Source organism: Eleginops maclovinus, chromosome 5 (assembly GCF_036324505.1).
Source record: "Eleginops maclovinus isolate JMC-PN-2008 ecotype Puerto Natales chromosome 5, JC_Emac_rtc_rv5, whole genome shotgun sequence".
Taxonomy (NCBI): domain Eukaryota; kingdom Metazoa; phylum Chordata; class Actinopteri; order Perciformes; family Eleginopidae; genus Eleginops; species Eleginops maclovinus.
Genome location: NC_086353.1, coordinates 6,807,147 through 6,835,050, shown reverse-complemented (window position 1 = coordinate 6,835,050; position 27,904 = coordinate 6,807,147). Strand labels below are relative to the sequence as shown.

Genomic DNA, 27,904 nt, shown 5'->3' with positions numbered 1-27,904 from the left:
GTCTGAGGTTTTAGAAATGTAGTTTATTGGCTTTCTTGCCAAAAGTTAAATCTAAAGATGTGAAACTGCTCTTATATGTCTGTTAAATGTGAAGCTACAGCCAGCAGCCAGTTAGCTTAGCTTAGCCTAAAGTCTGGAAATGGGGAAATTGCTAACTTGGCAACTCAAAAATATGGTGTATTTTTAAAAACTATGCGTAAAAACAATTTATGGTTTTATCCGAGTGGTTTGCAGAACGGTTTCCCTAGAGTTTTGTTGTTGCCTTAAGGTTACAAGGAAACCCCAAGAATTTAAATGAGTGGTATAAACTTCTCATCCAATACTGAGTGTGTTTTATTTAATGTATTTTGGGTTTGGTAACCCAAGTGTGGATTGGTCTTCCCAAAGGTTTTTTTAATTTGACACATTTTTCTACATTCTTTTTCACTGCTCCCATAGTTCAACAGTCATCAAGCACATGACCAGACAGAGAAGGTGTGGATGCCAGTCGGTTAAATAATTCTCTTGCTGAGGCACAAAGGCCACACAATAACTGCTGGAGTGTGAAAGTATAGTCATGTGGCTTTACTGTCCAATAGTCATATGATTTCTGGTTCTTACAGTGAGGGAGAGCTCTTGTGTGGCTTGAGAGCTTAGCCTCCGAAGAACGAATCACCAACCATACACCGTCTTTAATCGCTTTAAATTTAAATACCCCTGGTAAAGAAATCTTGACAAAGAAAAAAGGTTGATGCATGTTTTCTGTCCCTCTTTCCAGGAGAGTACTTTAAATCCTTCCTACTTCCTATGCTTTTTTTTTTCTTTTTTCTGGCTATCACTCAATCTCAAAAGCAAAATCTGTCTTAATTGGCTCCAGAGGGCTCTTGGAGGCTTTGTGTCAACGGTGATGAGGGTCCTGATTGGTCCACAGGCACAGGCAGAGAACAGACCCTTGTTAGTGTGTCGGGGCCCTTTGCTTGCTCGTTAGTCCGATGAACTCATTTACTGATGGGGGGTGACAAGGCCTCGTTTACCGGCGTGGAACAGGGATGGTGGGTGTTGAAGCAGTGGGGGAGGAGGAAAATAAGAATATGGGTTGTGTATAGTGAGACGAAAGGGTTGTAAACTGGGATGTGTTTGTAGATGCACTAGGTGAGAGTTTCACAAAGCCCTTAAATGTCAGCTTGTGTTAGTCCGTGATTTCTTTCTCATTTGCTGCTGCAGTAAAAGTGCCGTCAGCGTCCCGATCGGATGACACTCTGGTTATTTTAGATGGCTTGACTGTTTGGTCAGTCAAGTGAGGAAGAGTCACGATAGGCGTGGCTCTGATGTGACTATATGCAATGGTTTAGTTTGTATTTGTGACTTTCTAATAAGAAAAAGAGGAGTTTTGTATTTACAATCTATAAACTTAGTCCACAAGTGAAAGTCATTTTGTGACAAGTGGAGTAGTGAGTGTTGAGCAGTGTGGAGTTAGACAGCTTTTTGGAAATGAAAAGCAATAATCAACCCTACATGCTTATAAGTCCACAGGTTTTATTTCTTGTTCATGAATTCTATCAAGTTCTCCCAATACCGCTTGTCCCTCGTCTCCATTTTTTGATGTTGATGGATCACCACTCTTCCTCCCGCTCATTAATTTCCTCACCTTATCTCCCACACCACTTCATTTGACCAAAAGGCAATAATAAATCCCTCATCCATTATCCTTTAACTGAGGCAGCCATGCGGAAATACTTAATAACAGGCAACAAATTGAACTTCAATCACCTCGTTTTCCGTTAAGGATGCGAGGTGACAGCACATTAAACACAAGGAGAAAATATGCATATACCACTTATCAAACCCTGTTTGTGTCAATTGAAGATTTATTTTACAAAAACTATTGGTGTTGAAATTAGATTTTTTTCAAATTTGATGATACTTAAGGATTTACTTTATTAATATTTGGCATTGGCTTCTTTCTTCTACAACTCAAGTGTCTTATCAGCCAAGAAACACACCCGAGCGGCATCTTGGTGGCAGCGAAGGTAGTTGAGAGCCTCATCTATCTTATACCGAGAGTTGGTCTGTTGCTCCCCTAACTCGCTCCTAATTCTCTGCAGTTTCAATTAAATTTCATCTGTGTCACCCTGTTTCTCCACTTGACTTTACCCTTGTTCCTGAAGAGGCATTGGTTGGTAAAAGAGACTGGGTTTGTGAAGGAAAGGGTGATGGAGAGGATTCACTGGCAAAGACTATCTGCCAGAATGTGTGTGTGTGTGTGTGTGTGTGTGTGTGTGTGTGTGTGTGTGTGTGTGTGTGTGTGTGTGTGTGTGTGTGTGTGTGTGTGTGTGTGTGTGTGTGTGTGTGTGTGTGTGTGTGTGTGTGTGTGTGTGTGTGTGTGTGTGTGTGTGTGTGTGTGTGTGTGTGTGTGTGTGTGTGTGTGTGTGTGTGTGTGTGTGTGTGTGTGTGTGTGTGTGTGTGTGTGTGTGTGTGTGTGTGTGTGTGTGTGTGTGTGTGTGTTGGGTTACACACCACAGCCACAGTCACCCGGCCCCTTTTCTACGTGTCCCTCTTCATTCCGCTGTCTTTTGGGCATCTGACAAAGACAAACGACAGTGCTTCAGAAATGAGCAGCAGCCCAGCCCACAAACAGGTTGAAAGAGGAGGAGGAGGAGGGAGAGATGGAGAGCGAGAGACGGAGAGAAAGCATTGCAATCAAGACTCGTTCCTTTGTTTTCTGTTTGGCTGTGTACTCTCGCGTGACGCTTTGAAATTGATCTCGGGACACGGCAGACCTGAATCCATGGATAATGTTCCACTTGAAATGAAATATCAATAAAACTGCGCTTTATACTCATACAATCATGTTGACGTGAAAGCTGCTGATACTTTTTATTCCGCCTTTCATGGAATATTCAGTCCTCAATCATTTTATTTTTAATCATTTTTAGACTTTTCTGTTCAGATAGTTAAACGTTTATGTCATACAATTCCTAGAACAGTCTGGTTGTGGTGTTCTTCCGAACATCCTCCTTAGTTTCTGTATCATTCTCATCTCTTTAAGCCTGACTGATCCAGTTCCACCATTACTATTTATCACAGACGAAAGCTGGTGCAGCCATAACTCCAGCTCGGACAATAACCACCACACCATTGTAATTTGTCCAGACGTGGTCAGAGCGGCGGGGGCATAACAGCGCGGATAGTTTGTCACCGTTCTTGTCACTCGCTCAGCTTTTTCATCTGCAAGGGAAAGGGCGCCGCCGATAGGGACAATGATCTTGGGAACATAGAGTGCTATTTACAGCGTTCCAGGAGATTCATCGGTCCGGTGACAAATATGATATCTGGCTGCCTCCGCTACTGTCATATCTGTCTGTGGAATCAGAGACTGCAACTTCATCCCCTCAGCCCTTTCCATCCTCTTGACATCCATTGCAGGTCTATGAGTGTACTCCTGGGGATGAAATGAGTCAACCACTCCCCTTTTGGAGGTCAAAGGTTACTCTCCAAGCATTCACTCACTCATACACCTGAAAACAGGAATTTCATTTTTGTTCAGATAGAGGCAGAAAATCTGATTGAGAAAAAAAGTAAATGAGATGACTTGACATGGTTGTCATTTGACAGCCATCATCACTGTCAGTAGAGAAAACAAATCAGGTGCCCTGCCTGTTTATCATCGAAAGGGGAAATGAGAAGCTCTGATTAGTTATAATCTGTTTATACAGACTTTGACATTGCTAAAAAGGCGGAGTTCCAATATTTCAATGTGCAATAAGCTATGCATTTTAAAGACAAGTGTTTATATTTCAGATCTTAATTTGAATATGACCTATCTCTCTGTAATTTTGGAGATTCAAGTCTGTCATGATGATTGACCTGCTATGGAGTCCCATATTTAAGAAACCTTTAGGAAATTAGCCTTTTCTCTGCCTTCAGCTACTATTACCTCGCCGCCATTGAAAAATGTTTATTTATTTGGCTTTGCTATAAGCTCACTATATAACAGGTTAGGACTCTTTCTTTCTTTCAACTTTTGTTAATGCATTATATTTTTGGTATATTTGGACAGTGGCTAGTTTCCCCCCCCCCCCCCCCCTCTGTCTCCAGTCTTTGTCAGAGCTAGTCAAAGCTAAGCTAACAAACTGCTGGTTGTAAGTTAATTATTGCTGTGAAGAGATTTGAGTTACTTGCATTTTACTTTTTACACTTGCTTACATTGTAAGTGGAAAAACCCTAAAGTATTTTTCGAAACATCTTAAAATAACTAAGTTTACCTTATACCATTTCCTTTATGATGGAAAATTGTGTTCTGATTGCAGCACTATCTTTGTGATGGGGTTGGCTTCAGGCTCATGGTGACGGGTAAAGTCACTTTGAGTCCCTGTTATAGAAGATAGGAGGCTGGTGGTTGCTGCCCAAGCCAGCTTCTCCCACCCACTAATCCACATTTAATTGAACTCCAGAGACTTTGAAGTGAGTCTGTGATGCAGCAGATCTTATTCCTCACAGAGACAGCGAGGGAGAGGCTGTCCTCAGCTGGCTGGCAAAGCCTCAGCTGGTCCCTCTGCTGTCCCCTGCCTTTAATGAGCTCCTTTACCTCAACACTAGTCCGAGCATGCTAGCTCACATTTGAATCTTTTTGATTAATAACGCAGCCTCTGACACAACCTTTAGTGTCCCTTTTACCTTTATACCATATCCCTGTACACCCACCGTCAGCAGACGCCTTTGAAACTAAAAGCAGAGGTTGAAACAAAGCGTAGTTAACAAAGCAGTGCTAAGTAGGTTGGTAGCAAATCTAAATGCCGGATTAGCAGGAGTGTGAATCGCAGGGGCAGGGCCAAGCATCTGCGAGGCAGCCATCAGGACAAGTCACTCTGACAGCTACCACAATCTCCAAAGGGACATATTAGGTCAGTTCATTGAAGCATTTTTAAATCAGGAGCTAGCTAACATCATAGCTAATCAGATGTTTAGCATAATAAAGGCTCTTAACCTAATCTTTGTCCCGTCTCAGTACCATTATTATATATCAAATCAATATACTTTTGTTTCCTATTTCTTTTATGTAAGATTATATATGTAATTTCCTCTCCACCTGTATGCTGTGATATTGATTATCTTTTAGTGAACTAAACATTTCCTTCACTCCTTCCAGCTGAATAGCGCCCATTCTCTCTCTGAAGGGATCGCTTTTTCATTGTGGCTGATCAATATAAGACATTAATCGTGCTGTTAGGGCCGTCGTGCCATCACTGTGTGAAAAATGAACTAACCTAGCCTCCTGTCTGCTCTTCTTCCCTCCCTCACCTTTCCTCTGGTTTCTTATGTCTCTCTCTGGCCATTTAAAAACAAAAACTTCCTTTCCCTATTCCATTTTCATTATCCCCTTTGAATAAAATCTCCTTCATTTTGTTCTCTCTCTTCCTGTCCCGTCCCTCAGATTCTAGCCTATACAGAAGGTCTTCATGGAAAATGGCTGTTCACAGAGGTCAGAGCCATCTTTTCCAGACGCTACCTACTGCAGAATACTGCTCTGGAAATCTTCATGGCCAACAGAAGTAAGACTGAGAAATAAATTACATTTATGTAGCTCTTGCACCTTTTTATTGACACCCTGATGGATTGACATACACATGTCTCAGTGTAATATCACGGGGTCATACATGTTTGGTGAACTGTATGTAATTTAAGGAATATTTTAGATAATCCTTGATATAATTAAAATATGTTTCTCTTTGCCTCTCTACAGCGGCAGTCATGTTCAACTTCCCAGATGCAGCCACAGTCAAGAAGGTTGTCCACAGTCTTCCTCGTGTTGGGGTGGGCACGAACTATGGCCTTCCACAGACCAGGTGAGATGCATGGCTACACACACAAATACACAATTAATCTTCTTATGGTGGATTTGAAACATCCTCTAAACATATACAGCAACACATCTGTACAAGTCAGAATATTACAGTTATTGGAAGACAGTGGAGGTAAGAGTGAATGTGGGTTTAGAAACATTCAAGTTCTTGTTCCTTATTAACTATAATGTAATCATCCAATCAGAATTTCCTCCTCTTTCTTGCTGTAACGGACACACAGGGGTTTGGAACATGTTGGCCCATCCCTCCCACTCTTTCTTCTCAGCCCCTGTACATAATTGGCTTCACACAAACACAGTCTAGCTCATTTATTTATTTCCATCAGAGTGAAGCAAAAAGTAGCTTGTAAGCCTGCAGGGCACACACCCCCCCAACCTTAAATGATGTCTGCTCTGTGTCCGGGCAAGACAAGCCCAAATCAGCAGCATTTGTGTTCTCAGTATAGCTATCCCGGTGTTAATCAAGACAAATTAGTGCCCATGAAGTCTTTCTATATGATGTGTTATAAGGCATATTTTAATAACGGGATGAAACCAGCTCAAGTTTTAAGTTTGATACAATAATTGGTTTTAAAAGTAAAAGAGCAAGTGTCAAGTCAGATGTAACCCCAGTATATAACCCCCTCTGTCCTAACACTTTTTGATATTAATAGGAAACAACAAAAAACTTCATGAAGGGTACACATAGTAACTGAAGGTGTCTGTTAGTTGGACTGAAGAGTACAATCTGAATCCAAAGTGTTGTTTCAGTTTTGATACTGCATAGTGTACATCTTTTATCTTCATTTATCTGAGATATGACAGTTGTCTGGTGAGAGTGTTTAGGGAGGTAGCGTGTGTGAGACAGGAAGATTTAGGATCTATGTGAAATTTCTTCTCAATATTGCAAAACAAACACATGTTCTCCTAGCAAACGTAACAGTGACCACTGAAGGATATGTAATTAATCAAAGAAAGGAAATGCATCCAGTAATGAGTCAGGGTGGATGTAGGACAGCGAGTGTTTATAACACACACACACAGTGTAAGGGTGAGAGAATTTGTGTGTGTTTGTGTTAGGATCATTAATCAAGCTAGTTTGTAGGCCAGGGTACACCTTGCCTGTTTGACCTTAGAGCAGCTGCACAGGGCAGCTCAATGCACACACACCAGCTCACAAAGCCAGCAGAACACACATTATTTAATGTCCAGGGTGCCACAACAATCATTACACAACCACACTTCATTATGCATGTAATATGGTTGGTCATAATTGGATCGAATCCTAATGCTTTTAAAACATTTTGCCAACTTCAAGCACCCGCTGTCTTTTATTTTATTTTTTTATCGAATTAGTAATGGGATCTAAAAGAAAATATATAAACCAATATAACAAAACAAACCGTGTAAAACCATACGGGATATAAGGAAAAGTGTGTCTTGTAATGCATTCGTATTAGCTAAGTCGTATTTTCACCTTTGAGGGGCCTAATGACTGTAATCTCACACCCTGACAGTGATTAATTCCATCATTTTCCTTCGTTTTAATTGGATTGCAGGTCATTTGTTTTTGTCCTACTGCATATATCATGCCCTGGGCTGTGTGTGTGCGCACATGCACGCAAATATGTGTATTTAAACAATTGTATTGCATATTTGTCTTCTTAATTAGCGAGACTGTAAGCTCAATAGATTTTTCATATAATGACATTTGTATTTTAAAAGTCTAATGAGCCCAAGGCATTTTTTTTTGTTCTGCTAATTGCTGTTCTTGTGATGTGGTGACTGACTGTCTTTTCATCTCTGCACAGTTTTTGATCATTCTCACCATGACAAGAAACATTTGAAAGGCTACAAGTGTTTTTGTATTCATTTCTCTCTCTTTCTCTTTGTAGACGTATCTCTCTTGCCACACCAAAGCAGCTTTTCAAGGCATCCAGCATGACCCAGCGTTGGCAACGCCGCGAGATATCCAACTTTGATTACCTTATCTTCCTCAACACCATCTCTGGTGAGGACACGTCTGATCTGATGTTATGCAGATTGTTATACAGATCAACCAATCTAGAAATGCACACATACATTGTTTTTTAATCGTCTTTCGTTAGTTCTCGATACCTTTTTATGTTTCAATATTTGTCCCTTCCATTCCGCCAGGTCGGACCTTTAATGACCTCAATCAGTACCCAGTCTTCCCCTGGGTTATCACCAACTATGATTCAGCGGAACTTGACCTCACTCTGCCCAGCAACTTCAGAGATCTGTCCAAGGTAAGACAGACAATGCAGACACTCCCTCATCCCTTCACTTGTCGTCTTTTTTGTCTGAAAGAGAGGGGGGGGCACTTTGTTTGTGTGTGTGTGTGTGTGTGTGTCTGTGTGTCTGTGTGTGTAGTTCTTAGTTGCTCTGTAATTGCCATTGATCATGGTTTAGTGAACCAGCTCTTCAATCACATGAGGCAGATTGCTATCTTTACACAGTTGTAGCTCTGTTCTTCTCATTCTGTTACTCAAATGTTTGGCAGTCTCTTAGAAGAATAAAAGTTATTCCAACGTTTTAAAAACCCACACTAGTGTATCTCTGGCATTATTCATAGGTAAATCCCATGGTATGATCAGTTTCATGTATTTGTAAATATACTAAATTGGGTTTGTATGACCAAAATCACAGCTGATATATTTTGCAAGTGATCTGTGTTAGATGTTGTTCACTTGGCAACTCGCCTTGCTTGAGTCACTCCAGATTTTAACTGCACTTGCTCTTTCTTTGTGACTTCCATTTGCTGGTTTAGCTATTGTGTTCTGTCTATTATTCAAACTTTATAATTGAATTCCTTCAAATTTGACCTTCTGCAAAACCCCAGGAAGTGAAGTAATACTCCCTGGTAGCTCCTGGCATCAAGTGATTGGGCTTAAAACAATGAAAGTTGCCCTGAGATGCTCCCTGGCACATAAATACACACACTCACTCTGCTGTAACTGCCTGAAAGACTCTCCCCCATATTGTGAGTAGACATGTAATTATTTACCCGCATTAACTCCCTATCGTTTCCACACATGAACACACAGAAAAAAAGCTAAAAAGCTCTCCTACTGCTTTCCAGCTCCTCTCGTTGGACTGAACATCAGTTGTGGGTAATGTTGTCCAGGGGTGGGAGGACAGAGGATTAGTTTTGGAGTGAGATGATTGAGCGACTGTCTAGCTGCTGGAACTAAAATGACTGAATAAATCAGCCATGGAAACAAAAAGGCATGTGTTAATGGACAGGCGATACGTTGGAGGAATTGCATTTCAGAGTTAAACTTAAGTGCATTTGTCCGGGTCCTGAGAGCATCCCATGTTCATGCAGGATGAAGGAGAGGTACTCATCTAATGGGACAGCATTTAACATATTACAGTAAGGTGTGTTTAAAACAAAAATAGCATTGTGTTTAAAAAAGGGAGAGTAGTTGTAGCTAGTGGGGATACAATAAAACACAACCCTGGAATTTAAAAGTTAGAATAGTTTCCTGTCTCTTAAGGTTTATAAATGGCAAAGTTATACAGCTGGAGATTTATCCCTACAGGGAAGATTTCATCCTTTGTCTTAACAGTAGCAGTATGATGTTTATCTAACAACATAACATTAAAGAACCATACAGTATTCTTGCTTCTTTCATTTCATTGGCCAACCATCAACTTCAATCAAACAATCAAATCATTTTGCACTGCCTATCATCACAAGTTCAGTAATGTTCACTTTTATAAATAAAACCCCCAAATCTCTTCTGCCAGGGCATCCTTTTCATACATGTCTATACATGTCTGAACATGGCCATACCTACCTCAATTTGGAACAGATTTTCTTTTTCGTATTTTAGATTTTGTAGCTTATTTTAAATTGGTCAATGGTGAGAATTGGGAAGAGTCCATTTCAACTTTACTTCGACTCTGTAAGCAAATCCACTGATATCAAGGATTCCATTGAAATCATGACTTGTAAATGTAATATTTCCAATGATGGTGGCACTGAGACAATCATTCATTAAAATGCATTAGACCTCGGAAAGAATGACATTTTCTCTGTTATTCTCTAAAACAGTATCTGTGAACATGAACTACAGACACATGAACCATCTCCTCACACTTCCATTCTTTCACACAGCCCTGTCATACAGACTCAAACACCCCAGCAGTCAACACCTTGTCCCTGAGGGTATCCCCAGTCCTGCTTTCACTTCCCATCTGCTCCTCTGTGTCTCTATCCTCTGTTTTTATCCTTCCCAGTGTAGCTTTCCCTGCTGTATGAAGCTGCATAATTCCTCTGTTTATCTGGCTTCATGTTGCCCAGTAGGCTGAAATGTGACAGTTGAACCCCCCCCCCCCCCCACACACACACACACACACACACACACACACACACACACACACACAGACTCACACACACAGACTCACAGGGACACACTATCATGCAGCCCTCTTTCAGTTCCTTAGCTCATTTCTGCCTCCCGCTCTTCTCCTTGGCACTGCCTGGAGTTTGGACAGCTCTTCCTCCATGCCCCGGGGACTTAGTGAATGACTGGTAGATGGGTGGAAGGAGGAGAAGCAGAAAAACAATCTGAGAGCAAAAAAAAGAGGAGGAGGGATCGTAAGAGAAGAAGAACAACATCATTTGCCGTCCTTGCTTTTTTTCCCCCTCCTCTGAGAGCAGAGTAGCAGCAGAGAGAGAAGGAGGGGAGGGAGCGGGGCCAATCTTTATTACATCTGCTTTATTCATGTTGTTGACACGCGTGTGATATCAGTGTATGACCACTGGACCGTGGCAGACTGCAGTGTCTGGAAAAGGGCAAGCAGCACTGCATAGCACCCGAAATCAACCCCCACCCCTCCATTCTGCCTCCACAATCATTTGTGCTTTGTGTTTCTTTTCTTTGCATTGTAATGTTTTCTGACCTTCTCTGTTGCTGTTTGTCTGCCTCATTCACCACTCCTCTCCCCCCGATTCATTTCCTCTTTATTGTTTTAGTTTCTTTCTATGTCTCACTGTCTTTCTGTCTCACCATCCACATCTCTTTTACCCCCCCCCCTTATGTCATGTTGGTTGGTTGTCTCGTATAGAAACAGGTCATCTGAGAAGCCTCCAGTGACATTGAGAAGCCAAATTGCCATGAACGTGTGTGTGTGAGTGTGCGTGTCACACACTGTCAACGTCCCAACTACAACAGAGGCCACACCGAATTTATGTTCCCCGCTGCCAGAGCCATTCTGACCCCAGGGACTTTCTTATCATAAACTCTAACCTCAACCTGACATCAAACGTCGACCCCCGAGATAACATTGTAGTCACGATAAGCACACACTACAACTGACTGCTTCTGGAGTGGTGTAACTCTCCTTTCGTGCAGCACAGTTCTGCACACATGTCCTACATAAAGATAGCTTACGAAATTATTATAATTGGTCAATGGGGGTCAAACAATTGCACTGAAGGCAAAAGCATAGTAATTTGTTATTTTACAGCTTTTAACGAAGCACAACAAACTATCAAAGGAGCTCTTAGCCTCCTAGCCAGAGATTATGTTGTCCACATCTACATAGCAACAGAAATAGTGAGGATTTATTGAATGTTCCCGGTACCTTTGTGCTATTACCTACTACTCAAAGCCACATCAGCTAATGGTGTATTGATTTCACCATACGCACCCCATATGCTTATCCCCCAGGCCCTCCACACCATTTTCACTGTTTAAATAGGACATTATACATAAACACTGCTTTCAAAAGGCTCTTTTGATTTACGACTCAAAGCCCAAGTGATGCTCAAATCGCCGCTAAGCCATTATACTTCATCACCCATTATTGTTTTAAAAGCAAAGCAGCACTGGATAATGTTCCTATAATAGTTCTCAGGAAGATCCTTGTTGTTTCGTCAGGCAGTGTTTTTCCCACATGCATGTTTTATTTGTGATCTCAGCCTGAGAATAATTAGGGAGGCTTCCAAGTTTACTTATTAAACGAATTCAAGATTCAGAGCATTAAAGATAGGCTGGCATGCAGGGAGTATTATGAATAATGTCATATCAGTTACATTTTTCTGTGACACACTGTCAGTTTCTTATGCATACGTAAAGATGCAGTACATTTACTTTGGTTTACCCTTTTTTGCCTGCGCTTTAGTTCAAGTAACTGTATTTCTTTTGGTTTAAATTGTTCTCACAGTATCTTTAAATGTCTCTAACACAATCTCCACCTCCACTGCTGATAAAGAAATGATTAGGAAAATTCCAAGATTAATTCTCTGATGTTTTCCCCTTCAAAGCGGCAGCACATCTTCGTTCCGCCGCTTTCTCTCTAGTCTAATTAAAACTACGAGATTGGTTCATTTGTCTGAGTCCTCATCAGAGCGCTATTCTTTGCCACGACATATTAGGCCAATCTGTGGCGGGGCGGCAGCAGGCGCTCCATCAGCACACTGCCGGGCGCTCGGCTCTGATGTACGGCGCCGTCACCGCTGCTCTGTTGTAGCTACTGTAAGCTGCGGACTAGCCCCACAGTAATTTACAGCAGTAAACAATGTCGGGCTCGCACCAACCGGCAGCCCCCACACGCACTCACACACAATTCTCCCTCTCGCTCTGTCACTGTGTCACTTTCAGTCTTTTTTTATTTTATATGCCTCCTCTCCCTTTTCTTTTTTTAATGAGCCGACTGTTATTAGGGCTATAAATCAGAGCAATGGGCCTGATGTATAATTCACAGTGTGTACTCACCCACCCCCAGTGGCCCTGAGGAAGCCCACAGTGTATCACTGTCAACACAGAGCTACACAGTGTGGTGGCACGAGGCATTTTGCCCCGCTATCCTCACACAACCAGGAAGAATGTTTACACATTCACCAAATATAAGAACGGCACACACCAAATCGAACAAGCAACACATTCTGCACCAATCCTGTGTGAATCTCTCCCCCCTTTACACAAATACATGAACACAAGCATGCCCCATTACACTCATACAAAACAGTAGCAGAAGCACAGATCAATATCTTTGCCTCGCCCTGCATGAGCCCCGCTGTGACAGGCACCCTGTGATATGAAAGAGATCCAATTGATCCACGCCCTACCTGGCCCTCATCCTCAAAAGGCCATCATTCCATTACCATTGATCTGCTTTGTGTGTGTGTGTGCGTGAGAGAGGGAGAGAGATGGTTTGAGGGAATGAGGTATAGCCAACAGAAGACTAATAAAAATTGAACCAGCCTGAAAGGGATTTCTATAAATGACTTTTTAAATAATAGCTGAGCAGCACAGGGTTATTGGTTTTTGTAGAGCGATGGAAAATTAATGCAATTTAACCATTTTTTACTAAACTGCACATAGGGCTAGTGACCAGTGTATTAGTTACACATTAATAAAAGTATAAATTAAAGGAACCTGCGGCCTTGCTATTGATATTCCTGCTAGGCACTCTTTCATTGGAGCGAATTAGTTTTGTCTGACAGATTACAGCTGCAGGGGCTCTGTTTCACAGACTCTAAAAACCACTCTGTGGGAAAGGATTGATCTCCGTCGGAAGGGAAACATCATCTAATATTCATTTGAAATTGCACAAAGGTTACCAGCTTCATTTGCCTTGCAACTGTTATGCTGCAAAGAGAAGTCGCTGAATGTATTCACATTCAAATTCAGTAATCCTCATACTTTCTCTGTGTGTTGTGTCTGTTTTCATGCAAAGCAGTGATCAAAGGACACTGCAAGTTATTTTTCACTTCCCCTGACTGTTTGTATTATGTTTTTCTCCATAGCCCATTGGTGCTCTGAACCCCAAGAGAGCAGCCTTCTTTTCAGACCGATATGAGTCCTGGGAGGATGATCAGGTGCCAAAGTTCCACTATGGCACCCATTATTCCACCTCCAGCTTCACCATGATGTGGCTACTGCGTATCGTAAGTGCAATGCCTATTAAAAGATACACACAAAATAAAAGGCCATTAGAAATATTTCGCAACATTTTTCTTTGTTTTTGTTTTTTAACAGCTTTATATGAATCTGAAAAATATAGAACACATCTCTTTAGATTAATTAATTAGAAAACTATGATACACTCATGGTTGAATCATGGTAGTGATTTCTCTCATGAAAAAGCATGGGAATCCACTGTAAAGGCTCCGGATATCCTCATTGTTTATTTTTAAATCCCAACTTTTTTGCCCAGAAATAATGTGTTTCTTTGATAAAATGCCAGAAATTATCCAGTGTTGGGTTGGCAAATAAATCGTGTCAATGGTTCCTCTTGTACAACAATTTCCATGCGACAATTCCCACAAAAATGTGTAACAATGATTTGCATCCTCAAAGTTTTATGTATGCATATTGTAGTTCAGGATAGTATGGTTATGCAAAGGCATCTTATTTTTCAAACCATCTACACATTTGTATTCATTGTTTCCCTTTGGAGTATCATTTAATGTATTCTTAATTAGGCACCTACTTCACAGAAACCCATTTATTTGCATCAAAATGAGAGTATATGTATGCTAAATATTGCATCACATGCATATTGTCCCTCATGTATTGCTGCATTCAATTTATTTGACTGATATCGTTGCCATATAATAATAAAAAAACATCAAAAATCGTGCCATTAAATATGTGCCATGAAATGTATTTTCCCCTTAAGAGAAGTATTAACATATTTGACGCACACCAGGTAGTATATTGTGTGATTTGATTTGTTTTGAAGGAGTATATGCTGTGTACATTTTGCACCGGTGGCTTTCTTTCAGAACCTTTTGTTGAATGGATGCCATTAATCTTTCCATACTGCACTCGAGGGAGAGGGAGGTTACTAAGTTTCTCCAACGTGCCGTTTTCTGCTGTTATTGTCCCAGTAGCTCACTGTCTCAGGGACTCCCAGTGGAGTTACCTCATTGATCCCCGCACATCATTAGTGGGCTTACTCTAAAGCCACTTTACCAGAAACCCTCACTTAGAACTCTTTCTTAAAGATCAAACCTAACATCAGACAGTAACTGAAAACTGTTTATGCAATTAATACTTGTGTATATTTTGTGTTCATTTGTGAAATGTTATAGTCTGTTTAATCCTTCTGCTTTTTTAACTGCAGGATGAGAGACAATGTGGTTAACCCTATACTCTTCTTAATCAAATGAGGCCTAATTCATTTCAGACTGGTCTTTAATTAGCTATCTACAGTATTGGTTTGTAGCTATGGCCCAGCATATTGTGTCCATGTCACTTGGGGGCTATTGCGTCAGAGAGACAGGTATTGATCTGTCCTAACAAGATTATACATGATTAGAAATGCATCAGTAGCACAAGTGTATTGGCTATAGCAGCTCACTGGGATTATTGTTAGTCACTTGTTCATTTCTGTATTCCAGTTTGTCAGATGGAGTATATAAGAAGTAGATTTATGTTTAAATCTGTTGACATAGTGCTTTATTGAACCACAGCACAGACTTTACTGTATGTTTTATTGCACAACTAGGGAATTCATTTGACCAACCACAATAGGTGTTGCCAACTAAAGCAGCAGAATTCTGTCATGAAATTTAAGCATGTTTTTTTTCTCATCAACAGGAACCCTTTACCACATTCTTCCTAAACTTCCAAGGAGGAAAGTTTGACCATGCTGACCGCACCTTCTCCTCAGTAGCCCGGGCATGGAGGAACTGCCAGAGAGACACCTCTGATGTTAAGGTAGTGTACACACTGATGCACATGCGCGTATGATGTGAAAATACCTTCCTGCTTGACTTTTAAGAAGTTTAGAAGAGATAAAGGACGGGGTCCTCCAGGAGAATAAATCCCCATCAAGCGTCCTTACAGACAAAGAAGAAAAGGCTTCAAAAGAGTAATGTCCAGTCACTACCAATCATTGTCCCTACGCAATGAAAGCTTCCTGGTCTTCTGATCAAAGCGCAAGACTAATCCTCATATGTCCCAGCCGTCTGTCTCAGATTCAGCCAGCTATAACCTGGACTTGAATCCCTTCCCATCGGGCCCCCAAACTCTGCTGAGCTGTTGGATCTGCCCTGCAACTGCACAGGTCATTCTCATACTGAGGGCCTTCGAACCCCCAGTGCACACTTTTAACTGCACTCCTAAAACATTTACGACTACAGTCAGACATTCTATGTCAAAGCTGAGTTTGGCCTGGCCTCCTGGCACTGGGTCACTGGATGGGGGAACAGCGGTGGTGTTGGGGGTTTTGACGCTTGATTGCGTTTACCACCCCCCTCACATCCCGCCGATAAAACATATGGATTGTGTTACTACGTAGCTGGCCAATGCTTGATTGCGAAAGCCCAACAAGAGCCCTCGTTTGCTCTCTCGGTCTAGACCTGTCAATGTGGATCAAACTGTGAGAGCTCAACCTCAGATCAAAATAAAGGGAAATCTGGACCACATCACTTGGTTTCCTTGTTCAGTTTGAAATTTTTAGCATTTTTGAATGAGGGCCCGTCGACTTTATCCACTTGGACGCACACATTCATGGACTGGGCAAAAGAGGAATTAGGGACAAGATGTATCAATTTAGTATGCTAAGTACACCATTTAGCTTTAGCATTTGAGCCATTGATAGCAACCCTCTGTCCCTGCCAGAGGGCAAACAGCCCCAGTGTTTTCATACCCCACTAGTAAAGAAGGGGTGATAATAGGTTACAACACCCAGTTTCAATGTGTCTCTAGCCTGGGTGACGCTAGCCTGACCTCCAGTCCCCAATCCCCTGACCCCTAGCCTCAGCCCAAAGGCATCAGAGGGGGAGAAAGAAGAGCAGAGCGGTTAAAGGTAGCAACAGTGGAAATGTAGCAAAGGAGCCCGGGGGCCAGAGCCCCATCCAGTGACCCATGACAGGACAGGATTGGGGATCAGAGGGTCTGGCCTCTGACCACGCCGGAGCAAAGGGGCCACTGCACATAATGGTCCATGCAAGCCAGGCTAGAGTGTTGGGGAGCAAAGCCCTCAAGGTTTTGTGTGTGTGTGTGTGTGTGTGTGTGTGTGTGTGTGTGTGTGTGTGTGTGTGTGTGTGTGTGTGTGTGTGTGTGTGTGTGTGTGTGTGTGTGTGTGTGTGTGTGTGTGTGTGTGTGTGTGTGTGTGTGTGTGTGTGTGTGTGTGTGTGTGTGTGTGTGTGTGTGTGTGTGTGTGTGTGTGTGTGTGTGTGTGTGTGTGTGTGTGTGTGTGTGTCCACCTCCAGCACAAATTTACAGCAGGCTGCAGCCAGTGAACCTGGGTGAGCAGGAGGCCTCGTTAAAAGATTGACCTTTTTACTTTTAGGTCAGGTTTTGTGGAGTGAAGAGGTTTCAGAAGTGAGGAAGTGCTGTGTTGTTTTAAACCTGTGTGTTTGCTTGCTCATTTGATTGGGTGTTTTCACCCCATTGATGAGAGGTGGATGTTTTGTGCAGCTTATCTCAAAAAAAGGATCATGTTATCGCTTATCGTTTACTTTTATTTTTTTAGAGATCAGGTTGCCTCTGACCAGGCTCTTGAAATTCTGTTTTAGAAATAATGCAAAGTATTTGTAAGCTGTAGACTATAGCATGAAGCTCGGTGCTGGTGTTAGTCTGATTCTCCCGGATATCAAACGTTCAACAAATTGATAACTCTCCTTTTTTGAGAGCAACTCTCTGCCCTGGTGGTCACAGAACTTTCTTCACAGTCGACAAATTCCTCACAGATATGTTCACAATTTGTCTGTATTATTGTTATTATTATTATTATTATTATTATATATATTTTTATTATTAATATAAAGATCATTTAATCATGCCATGAATTATTGCAAGATATTAGAGGTTAATCAACCAAATTAAACAGCAATTTGTATTTTTCCTTTGCATAAATGTTCCCTATTGCGAAGAATGGAAGCCATGTGTTGTTAAAAAATACATATTAAAATATATCTGAACAATTATCAATTTGATACAACACATATAAATGCTATGATCTGCTCTTTTTTACTATTTGCATGAAGAAGCCAAGAATTCTGACATCCTGGTGCATTCTTGGGGTTTATAATCAGAGATATGTACACATAACCATGAGTTTACTACAGTTTAGGCCTGGAGGGTAGCATGCCTTTATCTAGATACATTCTTAAGCTCAAGCTGAAGTGCAATGTTTACACTCATTGTGGCTAGTTCTGCTTTGTTGAGAATGACGGATGACTAAACATATGGGGTTACATCTCATGTCACAACTACATTTCTCTTCACTATCCGCCAGTTTGAAAATACTTTCTGTTGTTTGGGACAGCCAAATAAAATCATCATAGTTAGAAAAGAATTTGGCGGGGAACGTCTGTTTCTTCTTTGTGGGAAGAGGGGAAAAAACGGACTGCTGCTTAGATACAGACTAAGAGCAGTGAAAAACCACAACCAAATGCATGCTCTGAGGTTTTTGACATTTTCTATAGAGGCAAAAGCAGAAATGCGTGCAGCAGTCAGAGATGTAATTACCATGAATAATTGTACAATTTAGAAAACTCCACTGTGTAACTGTTGTAACAGATATACACACACAAAGCAATTTCTAAATCCTTTTTGGACTGGGTTTATGAAGGCCTGCCCTTCTGTTTTTATTTTTCTTGTAATTTTTGGGGGCTTATTCTTCTTCAGCACTCCTTTAATACTATTGGACATTTTTAGATCACACCTTTTCCAAATCTGACCCCTTTATTCGGGCTGGTATGTCATTTCTCTGTGCCTTCTGTTTTATAAACTTAAGTCAGCATTATTTTAAATGCGCTTTATCCATTCAGGAGCTGATCCCAGAGTTTTACTACCTCCCCGAGATGTTTATCAACGCCAACAGTTACAACCTGGGAGTGATGGATGAAGGCAACATGGTCTCTGATGTGGAGCTGCCACCCTGGGCCAAGAGCCCGGAAGAGTTTGTGCGCATCAATCGACTGGTAAGAAACACAAATAGCACACTCAATGTAAAGTGTTACATTATGGTTGTGGCCTAAATTGATATATTCTTTTAATATTAAAAAGTGGTTAGTGTCACAACACAGGAATTTCCGACTTTGATAATAAATCCTAGCACAGGGAACATTGTACATTTTTTATTAAAAGAGAGATAGAGAACTTACTTTTCTTGGCTAGCCCTAAAGAACAGCAGAATGAGTTTAGAAAACATTAACAATAATTAAATACACACATTGATGAAAAGGAAATACTCTTGAGGTACTTCACATGTTCACAAACCTCTGGCATTCAAAAATAATGTAACAAAAAACAAAGAAAATGGAGGTTTTTACTCTTTTCATAGGCTATGTGGGCACTGCAGAGTGTGTGCTTCAACTCGCTGACAGACAAAAGAGAGAGCGAGAAAGCACTGCTTTTAACCGAGTATCATGCAGCTTCATGATATTTTAATTATTAACAATTCATATGTATCAAAAGCTATATTTTTGACAACACTCCGAATTGTTGATACACATTGTAAACACACACACATCCGTCTCACATGTCACATAACCCAGACAAACTGAAGTCCTGCCAGGAGTTTCTGCCCCTCCTATTTTGGCTGGAAATGCTAATTCAAAGAGACAGTGTTATTTCCTGATCGTCTCGTAGCTCTTCCTGTTACCTGAGCCTCCCACTCCTCCGACATGCGCCAGCTCTCCGATTGCTGTGTCGGCATAGTGATCCAACATCACCTCACCTCCGCTCCCTATCCACCTCGCCATCTCTCTTTCTGCTCCCGCTCTATTCACACACACATGCTGCACGTTTGTGTGTGAGATTACAACCGTGTTGATGTGCAGAGATGATGCAGTATCCTGTTTCTGATCTCCTCTTCCGCCTGCTTGGCCCAAAGCACAGATATTCAGTTTATATGCACGGATGTTGTCAAACTTGCTGTCATATTTTCATTGTAAATGTTCTCTTCTCTTCTTCCATATGGGAAAACGCACACACACACACACACACACACACACACACACACACACACACACACACACACACACACACACACACACACACACACACACACACACACACACACACACACATACACACACACACACACACACATACACATATTGTGAAAGTAAGTTAACTCTTTAGATCAGATTAAGTTGATCTGCTCTACAAGGTCAGAAAACACCAGAAAGATTTATTATTTCAATTGTGTGTTTCCAGAGCAGCATGACTTTGGTACTTTTTAGATTTCAACTTTAAAACTTGTTGACTTAAAGCTGAGTTTTACTGATGCTCAAATGCCAAAATCTCAATTCAAATAAAGATGTGTTTCTTGGATAAATACAAATTACATTAATTCACATAACGTACATAGGAAATAATGCAAATGATTATGCCTGTATTTGTAATACTTTCCTCAGTTGGCTCATTTTTTAATCATCTCACAGGCCTCATTCCCTCTCTGTAAAGTGTTTGGGCTAAAAACAGATGTAGCTTCCTGTGCGATGTGTGCCCACATTGGTAATGGGTGCTGATGAGGCTGGGGGTGCTCTGTGACCTGTGCAGTCCTGCGGTGGGCTCTGTTAACCAGCCTGCTGATATGACCAGGCCCCTATCATTAATCACACACTTGTCCCTCTCTGGCTGTCAGCATGCTGTAGGCCAAGGTGGATTTATAATGGAACACATTTTGAGACGGAATATTGTTTTCTAGTATGGAACTTAATCTGTGCTGAAGATAGAATATATGTAAGATTATTTGTATCGTTGGAGACATTATTGTTGTTGTGTAATGATAAAACAAAACATTTATCAATTGTTTACTGCACTGTTAACATAACATCTGTGTGATCTGAATGGTAGGTCACACATAAATAATCTGAACATTTTGGCTTCGAAATTCAAAGTTGGATCGGGCTTTTTCAAAAATAATATTAAGAAGGGTTAAATTATAAATTAAGTAAACCAATTAACAGATGAACTGCTAATAACAATAATTGTTAGTTGCAGTTGTGATTTTTTGATCTAGTCTTGTTTCACTGATTTTAAACATCTGCCATCGATACTGCGCTCTCTCTTTAATAAACCAACTTAGAACACACCCACCTTAAGAATATTCATAATTGAGATAATGTTATTGTATACTTAACACTAAAAATGTGTCAAAACACTAACACAGAAGAAACTAACTACCAGCATCTGTGAACTAATGTGCTTTGTGCTCCTGCAAGCACAAAGCGGCTTTTCATTGCCAGTTTAAGGGTGGCAGACTCATCTACGTCTGCTCCCTTGGTTTCCTCTGGTTCTTTCCTTTGTGCCCAATTTAGCACTGCAGAGGCAATTTAGACTTATCCAAATGGTCTACACTCATGCACAGCTACCTGCTAGTTACTGCTTCCAGGCTGATAAAATTGCACTCTGCGGTTTCTTTCTGTACTTTGTGCAAATTGAGATATTGATTCAGTGTGCAGCCAAGCCCAGCAGGCAGGTGTAGCAGAGCAGCATAACAAGCTCGGTTAAAGAGGAGCCTGTGAATCACAAACTGTGTTATGATTTTTAGTTATAGGTAGTAACATTTTTCAGGTCATATTGATCCCATTATGCAAGATGTTGGCTCCAAATGTCAATGGTGGTCAGACAATAAAATCTATTCTTTATATTGATGTTGTGCATTTGTAGTGCAAAACAGCCATTCGTACAGTACTACCAAACCTTTACAGACCAAATAAGAGATCCAGAGCACAGGAGGGTGGACAAGAAGGAGAAAAAAAAAGGATAAATGGGCAGAGGACGAGGTAGAGGGAGGCATGTGTGGGTGGACAGGTCTCTGGTCATGACAGATAGCTGGCATTAGAGGGTGTCAGCTGGCAACTGTGGTACTGTTGGGAGAGAGATGAGTGTGGCAGAGAAGAGAGAGGAAGACTGAAGGAGTTAATGGGCTGTTTGGCTCTCTTTAGCTTGTCTGCTGCTAATGGCCTCGCAACACAAGGATAGACAGCAGGAGAGAACACGCAAACACACGCAAATGCACACGCACTAACAAATACACACATGCCTGCTGTCTCTACTCCGGTTATGAGCCCTAGATGATTAACAGCTAATTAGGGCCCAATCTGGAAAGGCCATTAAAAGCCTCTCACAGTAAAGGATTGTGCTGCTGTGCAAAACGGCAGCTTGTTTTTGTTGTGTGAGTCGCATGGTTGCTAATAAAAAAAAAACTGCCGAAAATATAAACATTAAATCAAATTGGAGCATGGTTTATATTGCTCTGGTGTTGGAGGTATCATAGTTTATCACTAATGTTTAGTTAGAGGTGTGTTGCATGGCAACAGATAAACTGTAATGTGTGTCTTAACAGATTGTTGTTGAAACTGGCTTAAAGTTCAGTCGAGAAAAAAAAAGGTTTGACAGGTTTCTGGAGACCGAGCCTCTAAGCACCTTAAGTCAAGCATGCGCCTTCCCTACGATGAAGTGCCTACAGTATACTTAAATGCTTGCTTGTAAAGGCACACTCCCTTCCTCTTGACCCATCACAAAGCCAAACACACATGCATGCAGAGACACGGGGTCTTGAGGCGGCATGCCACAGAGATCAGGGGATGCTTGTTGTTTTTACCAGTAGGTCAAAGGAGAGGTTAAGAACTTGATCCCTCCTCCACCAGATAACTACATGTCTCTGGGCACTGTCAGCCTCTCTGACATTCCACTATATATGACCGCATCTCACCGCTCAGGTCTGCTAAACATTAGTGCGATAGCAGGTGATCGTGTGTATATGTTGGCTAAGTTAGTGCTTGTGTTTGTGTGTACATCAATGTTTACCTGCGCTGTCATGTGTCCAGGTTTCACTGGAGCAACTGATGTGGAGCATCCCAAACCACAGCCTGTTCTGTCAGCCGTCTCCTACTGTGAGAAGGCCAATGGTCGACTGGGTTGAGATTTAAGAGGCTGCCATTTATACATAAATGGCATCAAATTACATTATTACCTCGTCCTGCGGTTTTTATTTTTTGGATTGTCAATCAGCAGAATATTTGAAAACTACTGTCCATATTTCCTTAAAATTGATGGAAGGATCTTAAAGAATTTATGTTTAACTTTTGTTAACATTGGGAGATATGGCATTGGTTTTGCATTCATGTGCTGCTGGAATAACAGTAAAACTGTCTTCCTGTCTCGGGAAGTTCCCTTGAACAGCCAGACCAATGATTTGGAAGATATTATTGTTGTAAAGCTCTGGGGAATACATTTTTTAAAAAAAAGTTTAGCCACTAATGTTTTTGCGACAAACACACTGAAGTGGGAAGATCAACTTCCTGACTCAGAAATAAACTATCCAAGGAGCATGTGAATGCACCATTGACCTTGGCAGGGGTCTGTGTTCTCTGCCATTCTAGTTTGAAATGTATCACCAAGACTTATAATCAAATAAATCATTAAGTCAATAAAAAAGCCATTCCCAGATTTTTTCTAGGGTATCTCTCTCATCCAAACACTGATTTGTCCAGTCCTAACTGACATTAAAGACCGCCCATTGTTTTTCTTTAAAAAAAGAGAGGGTGCAATCATCTAACCAATCGAAGTCTATAAGGGCCCATTTGCTGCTCTATAGTTCACATGTTTGGTTCCCTTCAGTCAGCTGCGCTCTTGTAATTCTGCTGATGGACCTGCAAACCACACACATGGGAGAGACTGGCAGCACATTACTTTCAGCCTTTTCCCCTATAAAACATCGCCTCACTCAAAGCAGTGACAGAGACATCGGTTAAACTGCCCTCACAGAACGAGGGAGAGACTTTGCTCTTGTCAAATGGGCAAAGCCAACTGAGTGATGGGTCAGAAGTTGATACTGAGAGGGGGGACCACAGGTCAACACCACATGTGATAAACCTTCACTGGAATTACCCGACAAAGCTTTGCTTTATGGATGTTAGACACTAAAGTAACTTGTGTGATTCTCTTAGTCACTCTTTAGATCAAATTGCTATTTATTTCATTGAAGAAAATAGTTCTTGTCCTGCCAAGTGATTAATGTTTGGAATATCTCTGGGACAATTAAAGCCGTGTAATGAAAACATGATAGGATGTCTTTTCTCTGTCCTGCTAACACATACAGTAGGAGTTTTAAGTTTGAGCAAGTCTGGGCAAATCTTGAATCTTCACTAATAATTTAGTCGCTGCATCTTAACCTTTACTCAATTGCAAAAATGGAAAATTATTCTCTGACATGTTGTACAAACTTTCCACTTAATCAATAACTCCTGTGATTAATTTAGAACTCCATTACTACAAAACAATTTAAGGGACCAATGTGATAATTCAAAATACTGATAATGAACTTTTAAATTGATCACTGAAAGCAGCTCTTAATGAGCAATTATATTTTTTAATCACAGTAGTGGTCGCACTCCCTCACCCCCTAAAATGTGAAATCTCAGAATTTAACTTTGAGCTTTGATTGCGAGCCTCACACTTGTTCTTACAGCTGTGGTCAAACAGCAGTAATCTCGCCTGCAGAGCTGAACATCGCCTGCTCAGTGCTAACAGACAAATGTCATATGAATATGAGAGAAATCACTCTTACCCCTAAAACCTTTACTCACACTATCAGTGTCTTTGAAAGTCCTTTTTCTGAAGTTTGTCAGTTTGATATGCTGACAGCCGCTCACACTTACAGAAACTATGTCATCATGGCACACAAGTCCATTATCCTACCAATGTATGATCAAGGAAGTGGATAGGGGCTGTTTTTGGTCCTATTTGCCATCTGATATGATCATTTATGAGTATTGTAGCCACTGTTTAAGACATTATAAACTGGAAAATATTAGCTTAAGTGAAAAACAATGTCTGCGTCCTCCCTGTGATTTGGATCAGCACCTAATTGTAATGGGTTCATCAGGCAAGACCATTTACGTAATTCTGCTGACAAACAAACCAATCCCAAAGCACAGCTTCCTTGTTGGAGGTGTCACTATGCAGAATTGTGCAGTCTCTTTACAAAGTCAGAGGGAAAGCTGCGTACAGTAGACAAAAGTGACTTTTCCCCCACAAAGCCAGACATGATAACTCCCTAGTGCCGACCACCAGCTACACAAAGTCAAAGATCATAGCTGTTTACATTCACCTCTCCTCCGCACTGCACTCTGCGATCAGGCCGCCGCTGGGACGCACATGATGCCGTTCTCACCGGCCTCCACATTTTATCCTCACAGGAACCTCCTGGGAGTTCATGTGTGAGCTGAGGTAAACCACTGCTAGGACCACTAAGATATACTTACGCACTTGTGAATGACTGAGTGAGTGAAAATCCTACTGTCGTCTGGCCCAGTATGGCCTCTTGTAACAGAACACAGTTTACCATGTTAGCCTAGCGCTAATCTATTCCCCCGGTGTCTCCTCTGAGAGCCTTGTTGTTGGATGGGAACTACCACGTGGGGTGGGTGGGGGGTGGGGTGGTTGGTTATCTGGCTAATGTCAGGCAGCTCTCACTGTAGGGGTATTGTCATGCATAAGGGCAGACATGTTTACTGTGTTCTCAGTGTTTTACGAGCTGTCCCCCCTTCTTCTCGGCCTCCCCCTCCTCCCTGTCCTTCTCTCCCTTCTCCTCTTCGTCCTCCTCTCCAATGACGTAATAGAAGAGGCCGATGAGAGCCTGAGAAATGGGATGATCTACTGCTGCTGACATGCTCACTCACTAATGTTGTCCTTCTCCCTTTTCCTGCACTCCTCCGCTCTTATTTTGCTTCTGCCTAAGTCCGCTGAGATGCTTTTGTTGTTGCAGCATAAATATAGTTTCACACTCCACTCCAGCTCTAGACATCTGTGAGGTTATATTAGCTTTATATAAACAGGTGTTTTCTTTGCCCTCTGCCCTTGTCCTGAGCCAAGGCAATAATTAACTGCAATAAGTATTTTATAAGAAATATGTTGTGGTTTTCAAAGGCTTCAGCAGAAGATTGATTTTCAAATATTTATTTAAATCTGTTCATAAAAGTAAGATTCTTTTATAAATGGTTTGCGATATTTAATCTTGTCGGTTAGATTATTGAAATATTTTATTTTGGATAAAGTTTGCTTCAAGGGTCAGGAACACTTCCTTTTTATCTTTTGTTATATACTGTACATGCATGCCTACTCCCCCCCCCCCCCCCCCACACACACACACACACACACACACACACACACACATACACTTGGGTATCTGCCCTCAAGCTGATCAGTTGAGTCATTCATCCTAATCATCTCCACTCTGTGTTGAGATGCCTCCACACATCCAGACTGACGGAGAGACGGTCCAGTCCTCCAGCCCACTCTATAATCATCTGAGACAACAATGCCCCTCTCAACAGCTATCCAAATATTCCCTCGTTCAGCACGCTCCACAGACTTCCTTAGTGGCCCTGTGTTTAATCAGCACTGACTGTTGACTTAGCTTTTGCTCACTTCATCCTATTGTAGACGTGTCTTATGGCACTGGTGATGTATTTGCTAGCTTGTTAGCCTCTTTGTATGGAGGTGGACAGATGGTTAGAGCCTCTGCAGGTGCTTGTTAGCTCATGTTGAGAGCAGACAGTTGGGAAGTAGCCATTTGCTTCTAGTAGTGGTTTTCTGTTGATTTTTGACAGCTTAAATATTTTAAATAAAAAATATTCTAAATTTCTGAACTTGTAGTTCGTTAAATTAACTCAAATTTAAAAAGAGTACTCAACAAGTATTACTGCCTTCAGAGTTTGAGTCAGCACCATTTTCTTTATCCATTTACTCTCAATCAGTATTGTTTACTCCATTGTCTTTGCTTTAAATTGGACCACTTTCTCAGTCTACACTCCGCCATTTGTCTGACTAAGACCAAATCAACCATGACATGTTTGTTTTGGGGAGATACTCTCCCAATCACTGCTCATTCTGCTTCTTTCCACCCCATAATATGATATTCTTGCTTTTCAAGTGGATGAAGTATAATAAGAGGGACAGGGAAGTGAGTTGGAGAGAGAGTCGGGGTTAGAGTTTCAGGTTCCACTTGCCAACGAGTGCCTCCGTTGACCCATAGCCAGAACTCTCACAGTTGTGACCTATCTAATTAGTAGAGCAGGAAGGAGGGGGGCTGAAGTAACGCACACAACCCATCTGGGGTCTCTTGGTGTGTGTGAATATAGAATAAAGGAAATGGTTTGTTAGCTGTGCGGCTGCTCCAAGGCTCTCATTCCTTACGTCACCCGCAGTTTTTTTTCTTTTTCTTCTTCCATGTTGGGGGCCCCCTCTCCCTTGGCTGGCAACAGGCTTCCTCTGCCTGCTTCAAAATGACAATCGGCTTCTCATTTACGGAGAGCTAATAAGCCCTTTAATCAGAGTGCTTGTCAACCTCAGGGCAAGGCAACTCCAGAGGAGTTGATCCAAAGGATCAGATGACTGGAAGAAAAAGCAGGAGGAGAGTAAGAAAAAAAGGTAGCGCTTAGAGTGAGAGAATAAGTAAAAGGGAAAATGAAAGAGGGCTGTTGAACTTGGAAGAGGAATAGAGAAACGAAACAAGAGGTAATAAACTTGTGTGTAGTCAAGGAGAAAAGACTGGCTTCCGCTATGGATGACGATTTTTGTTGTAGTTGGAAACACACAGATTTGATTGAATTCAATAAAACACACAAAGTAACAATACAATCTGACAAAACAAAAGTTAACTTCAGATTCTGTGGTTGAGCAGCAAAACTCTTTACATGTGAAAATACTTGATGTTTCTCTGTCACACACTGAATCTGGTTTTCAGGATGTTTTGAGCAGCTCTTTGTTAAACAGTCATTTTAGTATATACAAACCTGACAAGTGTTTGCTTTATTCATCCGTAATCGATACAAAAGAAAACAGTCTGCCGCTGACAACACTCTGCATACAACATATGCATTTCATTATACATCCACACCGTCAATGACACACACGCAGGCACATATGAGTATACTCACATTAGCATTGGCATGCAAATGAGTGGATTGATTTGTTAAGTGACATTTTAACATCCTTACAGACAGCTCTCCATAAGTCCTTAAAAGGGTTTTTTAGGGCCAATGAGGGAAGGAGGAGAGCATTCAGTGTCACCTCGTTAAAGCCAAAGTGAAATCCAGCTCAATCCAGACCATAAAGCTAACCACAAACC

General features: G+C 41.4%; 1 protein-coding gene across 5 annotated transcripts in view; it reads left to right on the top strand.

The window, feature by feature from the left end:
• lrba (LPS-responsive vesicle trafficking, beach and anchor containing) overlaps positions 1-27,904 on the top strand; it is a 177,679-nt gene that overhangs the window by 121,711 nt on the left and 28,064 nt on the right. For all 5 annotated transcript variants that reach the window (XM_063883718.1, XM_063883721.1, XM_063883719.1 and 2 more), the window contains exons 40-46: positions 5,414-5,531; positions 5,723-5,825; positions 7,717-7,832; positions 7,979-8,091; positions 13,605-13,745; positions 15,403-15,522; positions 18,585-18,737. In XM_063883718.1, the coding sequence (XP_063739788.1) occupies positions 5,414-5,531; positions 5,723-5,825; positions 7,717-7,832; positions 7,979-8,091; positions 13,605-13,745; positions 15,403-15,522; positions 18,585-18,737 (864 nt within the window). The remainder of the gene's footprint in view (positions 1-5,413; positions 5,532-5,722; positions 5,826-7,716; positions 7,833-7,978; positions 8,092-13,604; positions 13,746-15,402; positions 15,523-18,584; positions 18,738-27,904) is intronic.